General features: G+C 33.8%; 1 protein-coding gene across 2 annotated transcripts in view; it reads left to right on the forward strand.

The window, feature by feature from the left end:
* CSMD3 (CUB and Sushi multiple domains 3) overlaps window positions 1–26660 on the forward strand; it is a 1392034-nt gene that overhangs the window by 1253431 nt on the left and 111943 nt on the right. For both annotated transcript variants that reach the window (XM_060393469.1, XM_027973090.3), the window contains 7 exons: window positions 5313–5431; window positions 6520–6589; window positions 12002–12118; window positions 15827–16036; window positions 19906–20094; window positions 20811–20988; window positions 21839–21984. In XM_060393469.1, the coding sequence (XP_060249452.1) occupies window positions 5313–5431; window positions 6520–6589; window positions 12002–12118; window positions 15827–16036; window positions 19906–20094; window positions 20811–20988; window positions 21839–21984 (1029 nt within the window). The remainder of the gene's footprint in view (window positions 1–5312; window positions 5432–6519; window positions 6590–12001; window positions 12119–15826; window positions 16037–19905; window positions 20095–20810; window positions 20989–21838; window positions 21985–26660) is intronic.

Raw genomic sequence — 26660 nt, forward strand, 5'->3', positions numbered from 1 at the left:
AGTGGGATCATCTGCATACCTGAGTTTGTTGGTGTTTCTTCCAACAATCTTGATTCCAGCTTGTGCTTCATCCAGGCGAGCATTTTGCTTGATGTACTCTGAATATAAGTTAAATAAAGAGTTAAAATATACATGTAAATATTACATAATAATATGTGACAAGTTTTCTTTAGTATATTAGTTAATACAAGGTACATTCTGTTGAAAAAGTCTGTATACTTATCATTGTTGATTGCTCCAAGTCCTGCAACTAGTAGCCCAGCTCATATTGAATTCATCCTTTATCACCAACTTCTACATTATTCTCAAGCCATTATTTTATAATTATAAATATTAAATGCCAAGTGATAATTCTAACATATTAAAAATCATTAAATGTGGTGTAAACCTAGAAATAATAGTTATTTTCTGTCCATTATTTAGAGAAAAATTTTAAATTGAAGACCTGCAGTATTTTTAAAATAAGATCTTCACTATCGTTGAATACAAGCACTGGTCCAAAGACATATGATTCAGTTCCTGTTGATTTCTCTTGCATGCATGCTATGTCACTTCAGTCACGTCCGATTTTTTGCAGCCCTATGGACTGTAGCCTGCCAGGCTTCTCTGTCCATAGGAGATTCTCCAGGCAAGAATACTGGAGTGGGTTGCCATGCCCTCCTCCAGGGGGATCTTCCTGACCCAGGGATTAAACCTGTGTATCTTAAGTCTCCTGCATTTGCAGGAAATAAATCCAGGATTTTTGGTTATTTTCAATAAATTTGTACATGGGTTGTCATATCAAATTCATAAAGTGGGTTTTTTTTTTCCTTTTTACATAACAGTCTTACTGGGAGTCTTAGCAATAATTAAACTTTCTTCTCTCCCTTTCTCCCTATCTCATTGCATTAAGGACTTATTAAAATCATTATGGAATACTATAGTATATATTCAAAATGATCAAATACAAATGTTATGATTTACACCTTTTTCTCCTTCAGATTGCTTTGTAAACAAAATTAGAAAGAATATTTTTGTTTACAAATAAACGTTTAAAATTGGAGGGCTGAGGTTTTAATGTTTACAGCCAGGGTAACTGCCCACAGTAATTTAATAGCATATATAATTAATTCTGTGCAACTTTTGATGTGGATTTTTCCTTGTATTCATTTCTGTTTGTTTTTGGCTATAGCACTTAATTCATTGAACCAATTCCCATTAAAAAAGTTCACTCAAAGAGCATCTTTGATTGCCAGACACATAATTTTATAAAATTTATACCCTTAAAGATGAAAATGACTCAATATGTTGATTGGCTAAGCTTAGTCAAACAGAAGAGAGCTGTTTGAAACATTTTACAAATACCTTTTCTTTGTTGATTCCTGCAAATAACCTACCGGTATTGTTACTTAGAAAGCAATGAAAAATAATAAAGAAGACATTTTTAAACTACTGAATTTAATCACTCAGTTTTGTAAATTTAAAAAATGACTTATAAATATGAACTGCAGTTTTTAAAAGATATTTCTGTTTTATTTTCTTTAGTGCATGTAAAATAATTGAATGCCAAAAAAAATGAGAGGGGTTGTTAATATACGACTTCTCTTTCTTATCTAATTACTTCATTACCTTATTTCCTTCCCTGAGACAATATTATTAACGATTGATATATATTTTTATACCCCCAAATTCTCTACTAATTCTACTTTATCTACTAGATTTTATTGTTATTATTCAGTCGCTCAGTCATGTCTGACTCTTTGCAACTCCATGGACTGTAGCACGCCAGGCTTCCCTGTCCTTTACTGTCTCCCACAGTTTGCTCAAACTCATATCCATTGAGTCGATGATCCCATCCAACCATGTCATCCTTTGTCACCCACTTCTCCTCCTGCCTTCAGTCTTTCCCCGTATCAGGGAAAAGGAAAAATACATCCATCTACTACATAAGTGACATTATTATTTGCATTCCATGGTGGCTCAGATGGTAAAGCATCTGCCTACAATGCGGGAGACCTGGGTTCAATCCCTGGGTCGGGAAGATCTCCTGGAGAAGGAAATGGCAACCCACTCCAGTATTCTTGCCTGGAAAATCCCATGGATGGAGGAGCCTGGTGTGCTACAGTTCATGCGGTCGCAAAGAGTCAGACATGACTGAGCGACTTCACTTCACTTCACTTCATATAAGTTCATATCAAGAATCTTAACTACTGCTAATATTTCACATATTTACTTTTGGTCATTTTTCTCTGTGATTATTTGCATATAAGAATTTTTAACATACAAAATTATTATTGCATAATCTATAGAGTTTATATTATGTTTTAAGTTAAAACTCTTTCATAAATATTTTGCTATATATACATACATTATGGGAAAAAATCTCTCTTAAAAATGAGTCTCATTATTTTGTGGCATAACTGTGCAATATTTTCTTTATCCTCCCAGAGGAGAAAATCAACACTTGGGGAAATTAGTAGTTTTTTATGCATATGACCCTGACTAGAGTACTTGATAGAAAGAAAAGAGAAATGAACATGTACTGAATTTAGCCTTCTTAGCAAAAATGATCACATAAATGACCTTAATGGTAAAGGATAATAAATGCATTGTTCAGAACATCCAATATACTACTTTTCCTTGTTCTAAAGTAAACTCCAGGAGTTGGTGAGGCCTGGCATGCTGCAGTCCATAGGGTCGCAAAGAGTTGGACACAACTGAGTGACTGAATTGAACTGAAATGAACTGAAAAGGAAAGTGAAATCATATTGACCAGATGTATATGTTTATATCATAACTGTTCTATTTGGTTAATCATTCTTAGAAAGCTTTCTATAAAATCAGATGAATTTAATGTATAAGACCCATTAGTGGATGTTGAATGAGATGAAAGTAAATGTAACACCATTTTTGTCTTTTCTTGGATTTCAAAAGTTATATGGAAAGTGAGACATTAACTCTTAAAATTTTAAAAGTAGGCCACAATTTAAGGATAACTTAACTTTCCTGGTTCTATAAATACAAGATTACAAAAGATCAAGAAACGTGGAGCTTTACATATGGTTAGAGACCTAGCTAATTGCGGCACCAGCATTGAAATTCTAGTCTATATGACTCAGTCTCCTTTAGGACTGCCTCAAGTGCATTCCTAAATGACCAGTTTACTCCTCGTCTTTACTACCTTACTTCCCAATCTAACCACAGCTCTACCCAGTCACTGCTTTTATTTACTTTTCTATCCTTTAATTTGTACCTACTCTCACCATTATGTTATTAGATAAAATTTCTTCCATTTGCAAAGGCAGATATTTGTATTTATTAAGAAATATAATAGAATGCTCTTTATTTCTTTTTCTATTCATTCATCTTTACAAAGAATGTTTATTGAGTGCTTCCTTAAGACTGTGTGCTTTAAGCGACCTTTATGAAATTTGTATTCTCAGAAGGGGATAAATATTGAATAACTAATTACATAATTATTCATTATTAATTTATGTCAAATGCAACAAAGATGATGGATGGGGTGGTGTTAAGTATGATGGCATCTATCAGAGAGAAATAACATGGTCAAGGAGTGAAAGAATCTATATGATATTGTCATGCTTTTCGTTGTTATTCAGTCACTAAGTCATGTCCAACTCTTTGCAACGTTCTGGACCATGGCATGCTAGACTTTCCTGCTCTTCACTGTCTTCTGGAGTTACTTTCCTGAATCTTTGATGCCATCCAACCATCTCATCTTCTGTTGCCCCCTTCTCCTCCTGCCCTAAACCTTTCACAGCATCATGGTATTTTCCAATGAGTCAGCTCTTTGCATAAGGTGGCCAGTATTGTTATTCTTCAGAATTTAGGTTTTAATGCTTTTTTAATAAATGATTATATACCATGAATATTTATAATGAGTATACACACACTCACATAATGATTTTGGAGTGGTGACTGCTTCCTCTCATCCATTCAGATATGTATTGCATGCATGCTAAGTTGCTTCAGACATATTCAACTCTTTGCAACCCTGTGCACCATAGCCCACTAGACTCCTCTGTCCATGGGTTTCTCTAGGCAAGAATACTGGAGTGGGTAGCCATTTCCTCCTCCAGGGGATCTTCCTGACCCAAGGATTGTACTTGGGTCTCTTACCTCTCCTGCATTGGCAGACAGGTTCTTTACCACTAGCTCCACCTGGGAAACCATCAGATATGTATTAGATTAGCTCAAAATGTGAACTATAGAGAAATAGATAACAAACATTGGCTCCTATTAAAGATAAAAAAGTTTTTGATAGTAATATATTCACATGCTTAAAAATGTTTTGGCAAAAACATCGAACAATTTTTGAGCTTTTAAATGAATAATTTTGGAAATAAGGCCATTTGCAGAAACATGGATTGACCTAGAGATTATCATACTAAGTGAAGTAAGTCAGAAAAAGGCAAATACTGGATGGCGCCACTTATATGTAAAACCTAAAATATGACACAAATGAACTTATCTATGAAACAGACTCAGACATGGATAACAAACTTGTAGTTGTCAAGAGAGAGGGAGGGTAGGATGGACAGAGTAGCAATTTGAGGTTTGTAGATGTAAACTATTTTATAAAAAATGGATAAACAATAAGATCCTGATATATAGCACAGAGAACTGTATTTAATATCCTGTGATAAACCATACTGGAAAATAATGTAAAAAAGTGTATATATATATATATATATATAATATATAATAACTGAATCACTTTGCTATACAGCATAAATTAGCACAACATTGTAAGTCAAATATACTTCAATAAAAAATGCTAAACTAAGTGAAACATTTTAGAAAAACATTTTACTTTTAGTATGCTTTTATTTTTATACTGAAAAATAAGTTGTTAATGTAAAAATAATGGAAGTGTTTTGAATTATCATCTCCATTTCAGAAAAAGGTATCAAGTGATATGGACAAGATAGTAAATATTTTTTAGTCATTTTCCTTAGAATGTTTTACATATATAATTCCATTTTATTATCACAGTAAATTATTATTTTTATTTAGCAAGTTTCTTTTTAGGAATTTTTACTTGTATCATAGAAGATGTTTAGGCTGAGAATTAAAGAAGAGTTTAGGTATAATCACACAGCTAATTAATGGTTGGTGCCATGAAAATTCAAATAGTTCTATGGTGTAGTTCCAAAGCACATTGCTGTAACCATATACAGTTAAATCTTATTCACAGAATATCCTTAACGTCTCAGTGTAAATCTAGTTTTAATGACATCAATATTCAATTTTGGTAATTTAGGCATGATTTAAGCATTTGAAAGTTACATTTTACTGCTAATTATTCTTAGCTATTGGTTTGGATTCCTGTCCTGAACCACAGACTCCTAGCAGTGGGATTAAAATTGGAGACAGATACATGGTTGGTGATGTAGTATCCTTTCAGTGTGATCAAGGCTATTCTCTTCAGGTAGGTCTATTTTAAAATTTTAGCTTTGAATTTCATTACCCTTTCAGAATATTTTAGCAAATTAATGATTAATAATATAGAAGTTATAAAACAATACTTATCTCAGGCTGCATAATTTAACATTATTAAATCAAAAGGTATTCAATTTGTCAGTGAGGTATTTGTGAGAGAAATTGCTGGAATGGACTAAATTGTTTTGTTTGCAAGTAATCAAAGATGATTTTGAAATCAAAATAAATGTTTCCCTTTCTCTCTGTACACATAAGATGTAAAAATTAAACTCCTAGATTTTCAGAATTTGCAAATAAAAATGAAAGTGCTACTTAAAGCATTAAATAAAGCTTCTGTGATAATAAATTCCCCAGATTCATAAAAAAATGACTACAAATAAGTTTTGCTAAAACTATGGAGTTACAATGTAAATTATCAATTTATGTGTTTATATTAATCTTTTGCAAGTTTTTTAAATGGTCTGAATTTATGGCCTCATAAAAATCTCCCTAAAGCATAGACCTATTAAGAAATTAAGGAAAAAAAATGAGACAGAAACTATTTCACATATTAAATCAATAAATTCCTTAGAGGAAATAAAATTTAAAATTAATGATTTATAGTCTTTAAACTTTTATCCCAAATTATTAGTCTCAGTAGAACATTAAGTTTTTCTAGACTCTATATAAATTTAATATACTTTAGTTGACTTTTCATATTTTTATAATAGAATTTTATAATCATTTTTATCTATCTCACCTTGAATATTACAGCACTTTATTGGAAACCACTATATATATGGCCATTTCCCTTGTGTAATTATTGCAGTACCTTAGTAGAACATGTTTTGGTAGAACAATGTTAAAACAATTTTAATGTGATATAGAGTCTTAATTTTTCTACCAAAATCTTATTTTTTTTACATTTTAACACAAGTGTATATAATTACCTTCCTTGTTTTAAGTCACACTAAGGTTTTCAATAGTATTAAAAATATTACAATGCAATATATTGTTTTCATAAGTATCATTCACTATCCTATGTTATATTTAGACTTTTAAAAATGTGTACTGAACTGCTCTGTCTTGTTTATATAGGGCCATTCTCATATTACATGCATGCCTGGACCTGTAAGAAGATGGAATTATCCAATCCCAATTTGTTTGGGTGAGTTAAAGGACTATAAATTATTTATTAGATATTTTAAAGATACACCTTGTATATGTTGTTTTTCAAACATAAAGTTTGCCTGTTGCAGGTTTTATGAAAATTACATTCCCAGATAAATGTTTAAATTTTTTTTTAATGTTAAAGTTTTACATTTTTTGGTCCCAAAGTAACTATCAATGTATGGCTTAAAACTACAAATTGAGAAACTGTATTAGGTTTTCTGATTCCCAGAGAGTTTTCTCAGTATAGTATTGTAAAACTACTCATACTCATAGATCAGGAAAACAAGTAAATATTCTATTTCTTACTCTTGAGCCAAAATAGGTAAGAAAGCTAGAGTCTACCAAAGGGAGCATGACACCCCATGAGATGTATGATGTATCAAAAGAATACTTGAGACTTTGAAATTCGAACCCAAATATTTACCCTAATTTAATGCAGCTTCCAGTTATTTCTATCTACCTTAATTTTTTTTCGTTTTTAAGATTCTGGTGTCTGTATGCTACCATTAATATACTGAGCTCTATAGAGTATGAAAAGAAAGTGTGAGTTATGATTTCCATCATTAAAACATGATTTGTAGAAATAAATGAAATGAAATAGGAGAGTGATTTAGTCTTTAATGCCATTAAATACCTGATGGAATTTAAGAAAGATGAGAATGGTGTTGACTGAAGTCATTGGGAAATATAGTCAGACAATAAAATTTACAAAGGGTATTGAATGACAGATGTAATTAAATGAATGAAGAAGATTACCCTTTCAGAGGAGGGAAAAAATAAAAGAATTGGTGTGACCTCAATACCTACCAATTTACAGTGAACAAACCTGTAATATATTAATATCCTTGGGCTAGTGTAACAGAATGCTATAGACTAAATGACTTCAACGACAGAAATTTATTTTGTCACATTTCTAGAAGCTAGAAGTTCAAGGTCAAGGTGGTGGCAGGGTTGTATTTTTGGAGTACTTCTTTCCTTGACTTGTAGAAGATGATCTTCTCCCTGCATCTTGACATGGCCTTTTCACTGTGAGAGAGCTCCCCGATAGTACACCGGTACTATTAGATTAGAGCTCCCTACCCTCATGACTTTATTTAACTTTAACTATCTCCTTAAAAGAGATATCACTTATCTCCAAATGCAGTCACATTTGGGAGTTAGGGCTTTAACATGTGAATATTAGGAGGACACAATTCAGTCTGTGTTGCCTATGTGCCATATGCACAATTTTTGTTAGAGAGTACTGGAAATTAATGTTTGAGTAAAGATGTCTTTTATTGACAAGCAATAATAAAAGCATTCAGACTTTGGATTGGATGACAATTTTGGAAGGATTTATTTCTTTAGGTATTATAAATAATTTATGCATATAATACCAATTACAAATTACATACATATATGTAGTAACTATTACAAAAAATATATATATACAGATAATGTCATTTATGTAAGTGTTATGAATATGGGGTATGTATATATCCAATTAAGTATAAAATTGAGATGCTAAAGATAAAAATTATATATATATATATATATATATATATATATATAGCTGATATGAAAGCAGAGAGTTTGGGTCTGTTATTCATTACTGTCCTTTACTGCCAAGAAGAGTTAGTATCTTAAGTACATATCCAATAAATATTGTTGAGTGAACAAATTAAAGTTTTGAGATTCTACAGTATGTATAGTTTTTATAATGTCTTTCTTGACATTCACTTAGAAATATTTTCTCCATCATAGCATGTTTCCAAAAATTTTATTTTTTAAATGGCTTTATAGCACATCAGTTCAGTTCAGTTCAGTTCAGTCGCTCAGTCATGTCTGACTCTTTGCGACCCCATGAATCGCAGCACGCCAGGCCTCCCTGTCCATCACCAACTCCTGGAGTTCACTCAAACTCACGTCCATCGAGTCAGTGATCCCATCCAGCCATCTCCTCCGCGGTCGTCCCCTTCTCCTCCCGGCCCCAGTCCCTCCCAGCATCAGAGTCTTTTCCAATGAGTCAACTCTTCGCATGAGGTGGCCAAAGTACTGGAGCTTCAGCTTTAGCATCATTCCTTCCAAAGAAATCCCAGGGCTGATCTCCTTCAGAATGGATTGGTTGGATCTCCTTGTAGTCCAAGGGACTCTCAAGAGTCTTCTCCAACACCACAGTTCAAAGGCATCAATTCTTTGGCGCTCAGCCTTCTTCACAGTCCAACTCTCACATCCATACATGACTACTGGAAAAACCATAGCCTTGAGTAGACGGACCTTAGTCGGCAAAGTAATGTCTCTGCTTTTGAATATGCTATCTAGGTTGGTCATAACTTTTCTTCCAAGGGGTAAGCATCCATAGCATAGTCTAATTTGTATAGTTATTCTCTTTTGTTAGCTTAGTTTTTTGTCTTTTTAATATACGTTTATATACCTTTAGTTCATATTTATACATTTATACACATTTCTTTTAAAGTGTTCTTCACATGCCTTCTTGCAGATATCTTATTGTTTACTTAGGATCTTACATGAATAGATTAATTTTGTTATTGAATAACTATTTAAAAATTCTACAAATATCATCAAATTGCTTTAGAAAGTTGTATCAATTTAAATATCACTCAGTTATGATATGGCAATTTCCATTTTGCTGTATTAGTAGCTTCGGTTATTACTCTTAACAAATTGCTTAGTTTTTAGGTAAATATTGTGTTTTGATTAAATTTATATTCCATTGAATATGTTAACAAGGGAAGTATTAGATGGAAATGATATTTCAATGGAATTAAACTAGAAATTTTAAATTTATATAGGCTAAATTTGTATGAAACTGTATTAAATACTGATCATATTTTGATGTGCAATGTATCTACATTTTAATTTCAGCTAAGGTACAATAGCTTTACATGGCAAGTATATTATTCTGTTTGCTTATCTGTTGTATGGAATAGTAATAGGCCCATTATGAGAACGAAATGAGAGAACACATTAAAATATTTAACACCAAACCTGAAATACACAGGGTGTCCACAGTGGTATTATAATGAGAAATATGCAACAACTTAAGGGTCCAATAATGGGAAAAGGGGAAGTGAACATTATAATGGAATATTTAATAATATGAACAAAGTTTACAATATGTAGTCAAATATAAAAATTCTTAAAGTGATTCTCAGTATCATCCTGTTTTCTTTATATATGTAGTGTATAAACACACATGCATGAATGTATGCTTTTCTGCAGAGAAATAAAGAATTATAAAGGTAGACAGGTAGTGGAATTCCAGAGCACTGTTATTTATTTTCTACTCAATTTTTATATCTTATAAATTTTGGACAGTAAACTTATACCATATTTGACAAAATGTTAGAATTGATATCATGACTATATTTTAAGGAGAAACTGAAGGCAAGAGGCTGATTCAGAGAATGCCTTAAAACTGTAGTCATCAGGCCTCAAGGTTACAATCTCATAAACTGAAAAATAAACAGTCAGCCAGATATTGTGGTAGAAGAAAGGAAAAATCACTTGAGATTTCTACGTAATAGAGATAAATCTGAAGGAAAAATCAAAGATGATTTTATCTTGGAGGACTATGCTGTTGTTGTGTCCTTAAGAAAAAAGCATATAATAGGGCTCAAAAGAGTCTCCTATGAAACGGCTGTGAAGCACAGTGTTGTCATTAAGGCCTAGGTGTGCATGAGCTTGCAGAGTCACTGAGAAAATAGGCAGAGGTGCGGACCTGAAGGCAGATGCAGTATTTGTATTCTGCTTGTTTTCATGGTTTGTTACTATTTTTCTTTCTCTTTCACTATCTGTTTTTTGTATTCTTTCTTTCTTCCTTCTCTGATTTTGAGATTTACACTCTAGCAATGTGGGCAATGCAGAGGACAGGATTTTGAGATCATTTCCAAAGAGATGGAAAGTAGCAGAATTAGAGGGACAGGGAGTAACTCAAACACTTGAGATTGTGAAGGCGAGAAAGCAAAAGAGAGTCCTTGTGTTCTTTAACTTAAAATTCAGAATAAAGCAAAACAAATATACAATTGCATTCTTTCCAAGAATTTTAAAAGTACTTTTGATTGGCCACAATATTGTCTCTATAATTCCCAATTATTGGATTGTGTAATAAATATATGTAGATAATCAAATTTTAGGAAAATTAATTGGTAAACATTAATGGTTTATATATGTTGAAAACTGTCCTGGTTTAAAGATGGATGAGCTGAGATTTGAGAAGGATAGAAAATATACAGGTGTATTACACAGTGATAATTACAACTTTTAAAGAAAGGTTGACATGCAGATTAACTACAAGGTTATATATATCCCCTTAGTAAAATCTGCTTGAGACATAATTTATTCAGCTCACATAGCTAAAGATAGCTATCAAACTAGCTACTGATATCACATAGAACATTGATAAACTTTCTACTGAATTTGCCTTTATGATCTATAAGCTGAAGTTTGAATATATCTATTTGTTGCTGTTCATAATAATAAATGAATGAAGTTGCAGATACTTTTACAGGTAACTTTCTAACCTGATGTGCAATCATGAAACCTGATTCTTCAACCAACAACTGAGATGTGTATTTTAGTCCTTCTGTGACAAAAGGATAAAAATGTACACTAAGAGGAAATAATTAGCTTCTAGACTGCAGTTCTGTTATTACATGTTAAATAATTCTATATAATCATGTAAAATTAAAACTTGGGTAATTATCTGTTCTTATAGTTTATGGTTAGCTCATTTATAATAAATCAGAATAATAGGGACTCTAAAAAAGTATAAATTTATCCCAAAATTCTCAAATATGGGGGCATCTTTTTACTTATGTTATACTCCCCTATTTTTTATCTAGATTATTTTAGGATAAAGTGAGGCCATATCTTACGGTCTGTGAATCCCTTGCATATTATCAATAGAAACCAGTATTTTACTTAAAAACCTTTAGCCTTCTCACAAAAATAGGAAAAGAGGAAGACTGGGAAATGAAACTCTCCTCACTACAATACTTAGAATGAGTGTTGCTGGCTTGATTTTATTCTAAATTGTATCATCTTTTGAAGGAATCAAAACATTTCTAGATGTACTTTGGATCAGAAATGTACTGCTCACTATGGAAAAGGATCTGTGCTTCTTGTTTGATTGTATTCACTGCACATGAACTACTCTTCTCTGTTCAGTAATTGATTTAGCTTGTATTTACAGCTGAGGAAGGAAATACATTATCCTTTTATGTATTTTACAAAGTGCCTTCTCAGTTGATTATACTTGAATACTGGTATGTGGTGAATTAGATTGAAAATATTCAAATTTGTATCAGTTTTAACTCAGAAACTTGATTCATACTCAAAATGATTTCAGTCTGTTTTTAATACAAAAAAGTACTTTGGCTTAAGTGGGACCTCAATTCTCTTGCAGCTCAGTGTGGTGGTGCAATGTCAGATTTCAGTGGTGTGATCCTCAGCCCTGGGTTTCCTGGAAACTACCCCAGCAGTTTAGATTGCACGTGGACAATAAAGCTGCCCATAGGTTTTGGTATGTATATTAAAAACCCATGAAAGAGTTTTTTATATTATTAATTCATCCTTTAGAAAATATCAAAGTATAATAAGAGCTTAATGAAATATTCACAAATTATAGTTTACTTTGTGATTACATGTGCTTCACTTGGAGTTCTTGGATAATTGAAAGAATATGGGCATTTTTAAATTTTATAGGTAGTTGATAAATAGAAAAACCATGATATTTTCCAGACAATATATATGAATATAGCCTGACTTAGATGTGTGTAGTAGTGATAAATGCAACATGATTTTCATGTATTTTGTTTTTGTAACTCTCTTCTGCTTATTGTAGCCAAGTAGTACATAGAAAAATTATTTTCTGGTAATCTATTGAATGTAATATTCATTGTAAATAAATAAGTTTTATACATTTTAAAAGTAGTACAGTTTTTCTACTGTAAGATTTAAATACCCATGTTGATGTAATAATACCTTTCTAATTCTAATAATATAATTCCCAGTGTTCATATATATAGCATTAAATATATATAATACATTTAAAAATAAATTATTTCCCTCCTGTATCACTAACATATTCTCTTGCAGCTACTTCATATCCCACTAGTCTATAAATGCATAAATAGCAGTGTTAGATTTGGGATAGATTTATTCATTAAATCACAGTAGAATAACATGTAGATACTCCTTGAAATACAAACCTAGTATATTTAGAGTTAAGATATTCTGTATTATCTCACTTATTGAGAGTGAAAGTGAAAGTCGCTCAGTCATGTCAGATTGTTTGTGACCCCCTGGACTATACAAACCATGGAATTCTCCAGGCCGGAATACTGGAGTCGGTAACCTTTCCCTTCTCCAGAGAAGATCTTCCCAACCCAGGGATCAAGCCCAGGTCTCCCACATTGCAGGCAGATTCTTTACCAGCTGAGCCACAAGAGAACCCCTAAGAATGCTGGAGTGGGTAGCCTATCTATTCTCCAGCAGATCTTCCCATCCTAGGAATTGAACCAGGATCTCCTGCATTGCAGGCAGATTCTCTACCAACTGAGCTATCACAGAAGCCCAACTCACTTATTAGATGCTTCATTTACCCAATGGTTTTCCAGGTTGCGCTGGTGGTAAGGAACCTGTCTGTCCATGCTGGAGACGTGAGATGTGTGGGTTTGATCCCTGGGTTGGAAAGATCCTCCCGAGGAAGGCATGACAACCCACTCCAGTATTCTTGGCTGGAGAATCCCATGCACAGAGAAGTCAGGTGGGCTATGGTCCATAGAGTCACAAAGAGTCAGATACAACTGACTGCATGCTGCATGCATGCATTTACCCAAAAGCATCAATAGCCTCAGAATAGTAATTCATTAAGAACATTTTACATAAATTAATAGAAACTGATAGTTTTGGAACTCTATACTGAGTATGTACATATCATACTCCAGGTATTTTGCTAAGTGCTAGGGATAGATGCATGGTAAAACAGACTATGCACTTTTTCCCAGTTGAGTTACAGTCATGATGAGGAGACAGATAGTCAGATATGCAATTGCAGTGAAGTAAATTAAAGAGTACAGGATTAAGCTTAGTACAGACATCCAACCTAGTCCAGGAAACGCAAAAAAAGTTTTGCCAGAGGAAGTGATGCCTGAACTGTGGCTTTAAATGTAAGTAAGCCCAGAAAAGAGGGTCAGGCTGTGTGGAATACAAAAGAAATTGTAGGTAAACAGAATGACATATGGAAAAGTGCAGATAATAAAGCTAAAGAAATTTAACAAACTTGTGCACTATGTGGCTGGTTTGAAGTTTGGGGAGGATAGTAGGTCACTGAGAGAAGAATGCTGTGGAACTTTCTAATGATAATTATTTTAGCTCCAACATAGGAACACCCTTTAACTTGAAGTCATAGCCAAATTCTATAACTTTTGATTGAAAGTGAATAGATGAATAATAGATTTGAAACAGTATGTTTATTCTTATATCTTTTACTAGCTACTTAAGAGGGCTTGTCCCATGTTGCCTATGGAGATAAGTGAATTATTTTAAAATAAATTATTAGATATATTTGCAGTAGTGCCATATCATCATAGTTCTTGTTAATGCTTCATTTATTTTAAAAATTGTTTATTAAAACTTAAAAAGTATATGCATCTCTTTCTCTGTTTTAGAAATGAAAACAGGAGACTGTTTCTGATTTGACTACATTTAAGTTTTCCAATGTTTTCTTTGATATTGGTTACCTCAATATTGGTTCTAATGTATTTGACAAATAATTTATAAACATTAAAATAAAATTGAATACATATAAAGTTGAAGAAATATTTTTCTCATGTCTATGCAAATATTATTGATAATATAATGTGTGAAAAGATTACTGTGGGGAAATTTTTAGAAAAATATGTACTTCTTGTAGCTTCACATATTAAGCTAATCATGTTCAAACTTCTAAGAAGATTTTCTGTTTATCCAGAATGAATTTAATATTTTAAAGCATATTTTGAGTATTTCCCAAATTTATTTGTTCATAGAATTCTTTTTCCACGTATCAGAGGATTTGCATGTAACTGTTTCCAGGAACAAAATATGATTTGACTTGAAAACCTCACTAGTTATTAAGAGCAACAGCTCAACAGCCAGAGTATCTGACTTGTAATTTAAGCTCTTTTAGGATATTATGTAAGCTTAGAATAATATTGAGCTTCCCTGTGCCTCAGTTTCCTCATTCTCACAAGTAATCATGAGCATGAAATGTTAGCATATAAAAAACTTAAAATAGTGCCTTGTGAAAGGAAAACACAAAAAATATCAGATTTTATTACTAACAAGTTGAAGAATGGTAGTTGTGAAAACAAAACATAAAATTCAATAAAAACTGAATATTAATTGAATTAGGAGAACATACCTCTTTAAGGTCGCCAACTCAATGGACATGAGTTTGAGCAAACTCTGAAAGATGGTGAAGAACAGGGAAACCTGGCACGCTGCCATCCATGGGGTCACAGAGAGTCCGACATGACTGAGTGACTGAACAACAACCTCAATGAGACTTTTTATTTTTTCTAACCCAAAGGCATTTCAGCATCCCACATTTTAGTTATGTTTATAAAGAAATTATTTTGTAATATAGCAAATAACAATGACCCCTAGATTTTATCACAAATATAATATAACATTTGGCATTATCTTCTGACAAGAAAATACTAAAACAGCATACTGAAAATTACATGCCTCAAAATGATATTTTCGAGATGTTGATTTATCCCCTGTATGTGACTAATTTCTAACACAGTCGTGAAATCTGATTATGTTAATATATAAAACTTTGCAATCGTATTTTGCCCTCAAATTGGCCTTTTACAAAATAAAAATTATTGAGTGGCTTTTCATCTTTAAGAGTTGATTGATCTAATTTTAAATGGTATTAAAGAGCAAGAAAGCTACTTTCTTGATTAGTTTTGCTCTGGTGACATTGTAGTAAAATGAGATTTTCCCATGTGACAAATTGTGGGCATTTGAGAGCAGTATTCTATTACTTTGAACTATAGCAAAGCCAATTGTTCTGAGCAGACAGCAAACCCATGGCCCAGATCTTGACAGTATGCCTCTCAACCTAAATGGAAATATATCTTAACAACATTAGTGTGAATGTGTGTGTTTGTGTATATGCATGCACTTATTTTTTGGTAAAAAATAAATAAGTAGCATAATGTTTGTTTTTCTTCCTTAGGTGTCCATCTGCAGTTTGTAAATTTTTCTACAGAAACCATACATGATTATTTGGAAGTCAGAAGTGGATCCTCAGAAACTAGTACTGTTATTGGGCGACTTAGTGGTCCTCAAATACCATCTTCCCTTTTTAGCACAACCCATGAAACCAGCTTGTATTTTCACAGTGACTATTCACAAAACAAACAAGGGTTTCACATTGTATACCAAGGTGAGTGGAATAATACAAAATGAGAAATTATTTAGCCTCTAGACAGCTATTAGCAATCTAACTCTTAAGTATTTTCTAAGTTGTGTTTTAGAAAGAAAAAAGGAGCTTTAAATAATGCAGTTTTCAGGCAACCAAATGTGGGGAAATTATGTATTTTTGAGGCCTTACAAATTCTAACCATGAAAAAAGTATTTAATTCATTTTAATACACAATAAAATAAAACAAATCAAGGCCAGGCAGTCAGACAGGACATGGGGAAATGTAAGATTGAGTCTTTGCTTTCATATAAAAATAAGTATATTGAAAAGATATTTTGTGGTGCTCATCTACTATATGCAAAGTTATTTTCTTTTACTTTATAATGAAAGAATAACATAACATTCATTGATATCATTCTACTGCTTTGAGAATATGAAATAAATACTTTGTCAATCATATTATATTAGGTCTATTTCCAATATAAGTCTGCTGCATGACCTTGAGCATGAATTTCATCCCTTTAGAATATAAAGCTTAGACTCTGGAAGACCTAGGCTTAAATGTGGATTCTCTATGTTCAGTCTTTAGTGATGTAGGGCATAAGTTCATTTTTTCATTTTCATAATAGAGTTAGTAAGAGTACATCCCAGATAAGTTGTTTTGAACTTTGTGATGAAATGATTGTAAAATATTTACCATGTTGGTGGCTCAGAGGTTAAAGCATCTGCCTGAAATGCAGGAGACCTGGGTTCGATCCCTGGGTCAGGAAGATCCCCTGAAGAAGGAAATGGCAACCCACTCCAGTATTCTTGCCTGGAGAATCCCATGGACAGCGGAGCCTGGTGGGCTACAGTCCACGGGGTCACAAAGAATCAGACACGACTGAGTGACCTCACTTTCACTTTGTATATCATTAGTAATTATTTAGTGTAGTTTTGTTTTGGTGTTTTCTGTTTTCGCTTTTTACTGTCAATTCAGATCTTAAAAGTCTGAAATTTAAAAGTAAATGTTTAAGTTATAATATTTATTCAAACAATGCAGTTCCAGTGATTGTAATTTCAATCAAAAGTAACAAACTTTAATTACATCACTGCCTTAATTATTAAAGGATTTAATGATCATGTGATTTTTTAAAAATTTAATTCAAGTTTTTCCTGATTTCTAGTTGATTCACAAGCAGGTGATACTTTTGGATATGAGTTCCACCAGAGCAGAGATCTTTGTGTTATTCATTGATGTGTCTCAAGTGCCTAGAAGAGTAAGAGCACAATAAATATTTGCTGTATATACCTGAAAAGAAATTTAAGAGTAGTTAAATTTTAACTGTGTGGATCACAATAAACTGTGGAAAATTCTGAAAGAGATGAGAATACCAGGCCACCTGACCTGCCCCTTGAGAAACCTGAATGCAGGTCAGGAAGCAACAGTTAGAACTTGACATGGAACAATAGACTGGTTCCAAAGAGGAAAAGTCAAGGTTGTGTATTGTCACCCTGCTTATTTAACTTATACGCAGAGTACATCATAAGAAATGCTGAGCTGAATGAAGCACAAGCTGAAATCCAGATTGCCAGGAGAAATATCAATCACCTCAGATATGCAGAGGACACCACCCTTATGGCAGAAAGTGAAGAAGAACTAAAGAGCCTCTTGATGAAAGTGAAAGAGAAGAATGAAAAAGTTGGCTTAAAGCTCAGTGTTCAGAAAACTTAAGATCATGGCATCGGGTCCCATCACTTCATGGGAAATAGATGGGGAAACAGTGGAAACAGTGTCAGACTTTATTTTTGGGGGCTCCAAAATCACTGCAGCCATGAAATTAAAAGATGCATATTCCTTGGAAGGAAAGTTATGACCAACCTAGACAGCATATTCAAAAGCAGAGGCATTAGTTTGTCAACAAAGTTCTGTCTAGTCAAGGCTATGGTTTTTCCAGTAATCATGTATGGATGTGAGAGTTGGACTATAAAGAAAGCTGAGCACCGAAGAATGGATGCTTTTGAACTGTGGTGTTGGAGAAGACTCTTGAGAGTTCCTTGGACTACAAGGAGATCCAACCAGTCCATCCTAAAGGTGATCAGTCCTCAGTGTTCATTGGAAGAACTGATGTTGAAGCTGAAACTCCAGTACTTTGGCCACCTGATGCGAAGAGCTGACTCATTTGAAAAGACACTGATTTTCGGAAAGCTTGAGAGGAGGAGGAGGAGGGGACCACAGCGGATGAGATGGTTGGATGGCATCACCGACTTAATGGACATGGGTTTGGGTAGACTCCAGGAGTTGGTGATGGACAAGGGAGGCTTGGCGTGCTGCAGTTCATGGGTTCTCAAAAGAGTCGTACACGACTGAGCAACTGAACTGGAACTGGAACAAAACATATAAGTCAAATCAATGTACTGTACACCTTAAATTCATGCAGTGCTGTATATAAATTTTAGTAAAACTGAGAAAAATTACCTTTAAATGTGATTGAAACTTGAAAGGATTTATTTAATAGAATAATATTTCCTAATTACTAATACTCAAATGATATACATTTACCCTAAATTGAAATGACTTTTTGGATTTGATATATTTTGCTTATGGAATATTAATTCAAATGAAAATGACAATTTAAGCACTTAACATCCTTAAAGGGTTGTTCATTAATTCTGAAAACTTTAGAGTATTAAAATTTAAAATATAGAGTAATATCTTAGTTAACATCTTAGGGTACCTTATTCAACCTTAAATGTAAATTTCTGATTTGGGAAATTAAGTATTTAACACACTCAGTGTTAATGTTCTCAATATTGTGGTTACATAAGAGTGTCCTTTTCTTTGCGAAATAGAAGTGATGTGACAAGTTATTCTCAACTAATTTGAAAAGAAGAAAGTGTGTTCACACACATACATATACACACACATACAGAGATGTAGATGGGGACAGGGTTAGGGAATGAAAGAGAGAATGATGAAAATATATCAGAGTTAACCACTGGGAAACCTGATGATGGCATAGTTCTTACTATTGCAACCTTTGTGTAACTTTGGAATTACTGAAAAATAAAAAAGTTTTTAAAAAAGGAATTTAATAGTCAGTAGAAAAATAATTTTTGCTGGTAATTTATGTTTTACTATTTATATATGGTTTTGAATTTCTGAAAAATAAAGTCTCAAATATTAATAATATATGAGTATATATACTGTTTATAGGTTCAAAAATTTTTCAGCAGTGTTTATTAAGCATCTAATATGTAAAAGGGAATAAGCAAAGCTTTTAGGATACAGTGATAAAAGCAGGAACTTTACTCTCATGTAGAATGTAGAACAACATTAGTATGAACAAATGAAATAGTTGTGCTTCAATGCCAATAATATTTTATGACTGAAGTACAAAATTTGTGTTAGAAGGAAATTGTTTCCTAGTACTTTATATTGTTAAATGACTTCTTTAGAAAAACTTGGCAGAGTGTGATTTATTTCTTTTAGAGGGAAAATTAGCTTAAGATATTCAGAAAGATTCAGAATTAGGCTTACACATATATTTATTTTATTTTATATACATGTGATATAACCAGAAAGCAACTGCATTCTGTGTAAAGGGATCAGAGTATGTTTAATTAAAACTGTGGCTTTAAGGGTAATTTATATTTTCATTATAACTTTAAATATATTTTATCAGTGAGTGAATAAACAATGCATTTTAATAAATTATGCTAAAATTTTAATATGAAAATTATAGACATAAGAAACATACAGTCATTAACATCACTTGCTATAAACCCAAATTACTATTTCTAACCAATTGCAAACAGCACTACATCTATTTTGCATATTGCAAATAGCACCCACTTGTGGTCTTTCATAGTTCAAAAAGGAAAGTTTTCTTTTTTTTTACATTTTCCAGCCTATCAGTTGCAAAGCTGTCCTGATCCACGCCCATTTCGAAATGGTTTTGTAATTGGCAATGATTTTACTGTGGGTCAAACCATTTCATTTGAATGTTTCCCTGGATATACACTGATTGGAAATTCAGCCCTCACTTGCCTTCATGGAGTGAGTCGTAACTGGAATCATCCACTTCCAAGGTGTGAAGGTATGCTTCTAACTTGAAGCTATCTTTTAGGTGATATAATCTGTGTTTAATAATTCTTATTTTGGTACTCTTCTTCTGTTTGTTTGTTTTCCTCTTCAAATGTCATGCTAAATATAGAGTCTTCCTTTCAATTAAAGAATTATAGTTAGCAAAGACCTTAAAACTCCATAATAAAGAACTAATTTTGTCATTCTTGAGTCAGGAGTCCTAACCTTCTCTATCGGATGCTGAAGTAAAGTTGGTTAACATTTTAGAGCTCCTCCTATGCGATGTCTATGTGATTGCATGTGTGTTTGTTTACTAATCATTTTTTAATGAAATAGTAGCCCAGGTACTGCTACTGAATTTGGGCTCATTTCTTCTAAAATAAATAAATAAAAGTGCCTCGATCCTCTTATAAGTCCTTATATTTATACATGATATGACAAAGTTGAACAGTATATATATATATGGATAAAATATTTGAAAAAAGCAAATACAATGTAGTTTACTAATCTAGTGACAGTGAAAAACAATGTAGAATATCTCATGGTGAAAAATAAACAAACATTCACTCTGTTTGGTTCATGGTTTCCAGCTTCATTTTATATAGCTTAACTGAGGTAGAAACATAACACAAATGTCTTTTATACTGTCTAAGAGGTATGAAATGTTTGCAATCTTTTTGTAATCAATTTACTATGATTCTATTTAAACATATTGTATCTTTTCTGTAGCTCTTTGTGGAGGGAATATAACTGCAATGAATGGAACCATTTACTCTCCTGGATATCCAGATGAATATCCAAACTTTCAAGACTGTTTTTGGCTTGTAAAAGTACCCCCTGGGAATGGAATCTACATCAACTTTACTGTCCTACAAACAGAACCAATCTATGATTTCATCACTGTATGGTAAGCCAACACCTCTGGTATTGATTGATTCAACTGTGTATAACAGTGAAATAGGATAGGAGTAAAATATATCATGGTCCTCTGTACAGATTGCCATCTTATGCTTGAACTGGTGTGAGTAACTGAAGGTGACAGTGTGTTTTGCAGAATAAGACAAATAAGAAAGATTTCAGTTTGTTTGCCCATGAAGTAGCTAAACACATAGAACAAAAACTTTATGGGTGAAGATCAAATTTGTTATTAAAATAATGTGTAAAACTTGGGAATTAAATCAGAGTAAGTTTATAGTAAGAAAGTTCTGTATTTCAAAACCAGTGAAATTTAGAAGGCTATATTCCAATAAATTGCTTAATACAGCTACTGAATTTGTCATAATAATTCATCATATTATTTTGTATTATTATCCTGTTAATTGAAATATCTCTAAACTATAAAGAAGACATATGAATTAATTTTTTACAGTTTGCTAATTGAATTACTGTAGGGACTTCTAAAATTCTTTCCAAATTTAACAGTGTATGATTCTCAAGATTATTTTGAAGAAAATAAGAGGGAAAACCTCCAGCACTTGGGAGGATCTGGGGTGTGACCAGGAAGTCAAGGCAATTTAATTAATTACAGCTAATATGGGCACATTTCACTGAAATGTGATCTATTTCTCCCTTTACATTTTTAAGTATTTTACCATCCAAATAAACATACACCAATATGATTTGGCACGTGCTGATTGTTTCATCTACTGCGTCTTTATATCTCATATGTAATACTTTCATTAAACTTTGTGTGAAACTTTCCCAAAACATCAATCTCATTCTCCCTTCCCCCTCCCTGCCCTGTCTCTCCCCTGTAGGGATGGACCAGACCAAAACTCACCACAGATTGGACAGTTCAGTGGCAATACTGCTTTGGAATCAGTCTATAGCACTTCAAATCAGATTCTAATCAAATTCCACAGTGATTTCACAACAAGTGGCTTTTTTGTGCTCAGTTATCACGGTTGGTATCATCTAGGAATTTCTGTTTGATTTGGTAATGTTTGAAATTGTCATGGAAAATTGAGTATAATATATATTTAGCCAGTGATTGAAAAGGTATTAAAATTTGACAGGTTTTTTTTAATCACTTCAAATACTTTTATTTGCAAACAATGACCTCTTCTAAGCACTGAGGGACATTAAAATGTGAGCAAATGGAAATAACAAATAAATCAGTCAGTAATTATCACAGTAGAAAATAATCATTAAAATAGAAATCATTAAAATAATCAGTAAAAGAGAACCAGCTGTTCATATTTTATTACATGTAATTTTGAAGCATCAATAGATAATTTTTTTCAATACAAAATGTTTAATCTATTCAACCTGCTGTGAGTCTTTCTAAGATTAGCATCCAATAACTTTATGCTTTGGATCATATCACTCATTCATTTATACTCTCTTGTTTCACAACCGTATCTATTCTAGAATCTTACAGTTTTAAATGACTATTCCAGATCATTAACTTCATAGCTTTTATTCCTGCAACATAATTTATGAAGAATTGCAATTTTACTTCTTTGTATGGAATTATTCTGGGTTCTCTCTTCATAAAATTCACTTTCTTAAAAGAGCATTCAGATGGTTTCAGAGGTTTTAAAATTTATTTTTGTGTTAAATTTTGTTACATTATATATATGAAAACATTTACTTTATATTTAGTGAAATATGAAACCATAGTGACTATATTCTTTCATCTATTATGACCATAGTTTCATAAACTCATTCTGTTTCATATGACTTTGTCAGACCATTTCCATGATCATTTCACAAGATCAAGATGCTACTAAATTAAATTTTCAAAAATTATATTAGCATTTCCAAGGTGAACATGTACCTTGTACATTACATTAACAAACAGCTTAATGTTTTCTTCTTTTTTTAACACGAAGTAAGAAAATCTTTGATAGCCAAAGATTATATTATGTGAAAAATATGATGTCAAATACGGTTATGAACAAAAGCACTTAAAGTACATTCAGTACAGAAATATATAGAAAACAGACCAGAAAATATTTGATTTCCTTAACCTCAGCACTTATCAATCAGTAGATAATGCCCAATTTGTGCTTCTGTAGTGGCCAGAGCTGCATGTATACTCCAGCATAGTGAATTAGAAAACGGGGAGATCAGTTAGAAAACTATGAATTAGGCTGTTTACGTTTTTAGTAACTCATTAGCCTTTTTCAGTAATTCATTAGCCTTTTTCAGTAAATTGTTCATTGGTGCTAGCAGTATGCAGTTACAGTCTAAAGCAGCAACCATAGCTTTGATACTTTGAAAGATAATCGTAGTTTGAGAACCAAAAGCTAAATGATTTCTAAGTTCAAAAGATGAATTCATTGCTGAAATATATTCTGTACATTTTCTCTCTTCATGACTCCCTACATAAATATTTATTAGTCTGCATCTTGCCTGAAAAAGTGAATAAAGAAAGGACAGTTCATTCAGTTCAATTCAGTGGCTCAGTCATGTCCAACTCTTTGTGACCCACGGACTGTGACATGCCTGGATACCTTGTCCATCACCAACTCATGGAGCTTGCTCAGTCATGTCTATCAAGTTGGTGATGCCTTCCAACTGTCTCAACCTGTTGTCCTCTTCTCCTCCTGTCTTCAATCTTTCCCAGCATGAGGGACTTTTCTAATGAGTCAGCTCTCAGCATCATGTGACCAAAGTGTTTGAGCATCACTTTCAGCATCAGTCCTTCCAGCAAATATTCAGGACTGATTTCCTTTAGGATTGACTTATTTGATCTCCTTTGCAGTCCAAGGGGCTCTTGAGAGTCTTCTCCAACACCATAGTTCAAAAGCATCAATTATTCAGCACTCAGCTTTCTTTACAGTGCAACTCTCACAGCCATACATAACTACTGGAAAAGCCATAGCTTTGAATATATGGACCTTTGTCAGCAAATAGAGCCTCTACTTCTTAATATGCTGTCTAGGTTTGTCATAGCTTTTCTTGCAAGGAACAGGCATTGTATAATTTCATGGCTGCAGTCATCATCTGCAGTGATTTTGGAGCCCAGGAAAAAAAAGTTTGTCACTGTTTCCATTGTTTCCCCCATCTATTTTGCCATGAAGTGATGGGATCAGAAAGTGCTGCACTGAATAGGCCAGAAAATTTGGGAAACTCAGCAGTGCCCACAGGACTGGAAAAGGTCAGTTTTCATTCCAACCATAAAGAAAGGCAGTGCCAAAGAAATTTCAAACTACTGCACAATTGCACTCATCTCACATTTTAGCAAATAATGCTGAAATTTCTCCAAGCAAGGCTTCAACAGTATGTGAACCAAAAACTTCCAGATGTTCAAGCTGGATTTAGAAAAAGCAGAGGACCAAAGATGAAATTACCAACATCCGTTGGATCATAGAAAAAGCAGGAGAATTCCAGAAAAGCATTGTGTGGATCAGAGCAAACTATGGAAAATACTTAGAGAGACTGTACCAGACCATCTTACCTACCTCCTGGGAAATCTGTATGCAGGTCAAGAACCAACAGTTAGAACAGGACATAGAACAACAGACTGGTTCCAAATAGTGAAAGGAGTATGTCAAGGTTGTACATTGTCACTCTGCTTATTTAATTTATATGCATAAAACATCATGCAAAATGCCAGGCTGGATGAGGCACAAACTGGAATCAAGATTGCTGGGAGAAATATCAATAACCTCAGATATGCAGATAACACCACTCTTATGGCAGAAAGAGAAGAGGAACTAAAGAGCCTCTTGATGAAAGTGAAAGAAGACAGTGGAAGAAGCTTGCTTAAAGCTCAACATTCAAAAAAACGAAGATCATGGCATCTGGTTGCATCACTTCATGGCAAATAGATGGGGAAACAATGGAGACAGTGACAGACTTTATTTTCTTGGGGTCCAAAATCACTGCAGATGGTGACTGCAGCCATGATTATAAGATGCTTGCTCCATGGAAGAAAAGCCATGACCAACCTAGGCAGCATATGAAGAAGCAGAGACATTACTTTGCCGAGAAAAGTCCATGTAGGAAAAGCTATGGTTTTCCCAGTAGTCATGTATGGATGTGAGAGTTGGACCATAAAGAAAGCTGTGTGCCAGAGAATTGATGCTTTTGAACTATGGTGTTGGAGAAGACTTTTAAAAGTCTCTTGGGCTTCAAGGAGACCCAACCAGTCCATCCTAAAGGAAATCAATCCTGAATATCTACTGTAAATACTGATGCTGAAGCTGATGCCCAGTACTTTGACCACCGACCCAAAGAGCTGACTCATTAGAAAAGACCCTGATGCTGGGAAATGATGAAGGCAGGAAGAGAAGGGGACGACAGAGGATGAGATGGTTGGATGGCATCACTGACTTGATGGTCTTGAGTGTGAGCATGCTCTGGGAGTTGGTGATGTACAGGGGATCCTGGTGTGCTGCCATCCATGGGGTCACAAAGACCCAACTGAGTGACTGTACTGAACTGAATTGATGGGACCAGATGCCATGATCTTTGTTTTTTGAATGTTGAGTTTTAAGTCACTTTTTCACTCTGTTTTTTGCCTTCATCAAGAAGCTTTTTAGTACCTCATTGCTTTCTACCATAAGGGTGGTGTCATCTGCATATATCTGAGAAGGCAACGGCACCCTACTCCAGTACTCATGCCTGGAAAATCCCATGGACGGAGGAGCCTGATAGGCTGCAGTCCGCTAAGAGACGGACATGACTGAGCAACTTCACTTTCACTTTTCACTTTCATGCATTGGAGAAGGAAATGGCAACCCACTCCAGTGTTCTTGTCTGGAGAGTCCCGGGGAAGGGTTAGCCTGATGGGCTGCCGTCTATGGGGTCGCACAGAGTCGGACACGACTGACACAATTTAGCAGCAGCAGCAGCAGTATATGCATATATGAGATTATTGATATTTCTCTTGGCAATCTTGTTTCAAGTTTGTGCTTCATCCAGCCCAGTATTCACATGATGCACTCCACATGAAGTGAAGTGAAGTGAAAGTAGCTCAGTCATGTCCCACTCTATGGGACCCCATGGATTGTACAGTCCATGGAATTCTCAAGGCCAGAATACTGGAGTGGGTAGCCTTTCCCTTCTCCAGGGGATCTTCCCAACCCAGGGATCAAGTCAGGGTCTCTCCTGCATTGCAGGTGGATTCTTTACTAGCTGAGCCACAAGAGAAGCCGGGAATACTGGAGTGGGTAGTCTCTCCCTTCTCCACTCTATCTTCTGGATCCAGAAATTGAATCGGAGTATTCTGCATTGCATGCAGATTCTTTCCAACTATCAGGGAAATAAGTTAAATAAGCAGGGTGACAGTATTTAGCCTTGACATACTCCTTTCCCAATTTGGAACCAGTCCATTGTTCCATGTGCAGTTCTAACTGTTACTTCCCAACCTGCATACAGGTTTCTCAGGAGGCAGGTAAGGTGGTCTAGTATTTCCATCTCTTTAATAATTTTTCAAATTTTTTGTTATCCACACAGTCAAAGGCTTTGGCATAGTCGATGAAGCAGAAATAGATGTTTTTCTGGAACTCTCTTGCTTTTTCTATCATCCAGCAGATGTTGATAATTTGATCTCTGCTTCCTCTGCCTTTTCTAAATCCAGATTGAATATCTAGAAGTTGTCGGTTCACATACTTTTGAAGCATCGCT

The sequence above is a fragment of the Ovis aries genome, chromosome 9, assembly GCF_016772045.2.
Source record: "Ovis aries strain OAR_USU_Benz2616 breed Rambouillet chromosome 9, ARS-UI_Ramb_v3.0, whole genome shotgun sequence".
Taxonomy (NCBI): Eukaryota; Metazoa; Chordata; class Mammalia; order Artiodactyla; family Bovidae; genus Ovis; species Ovis aries.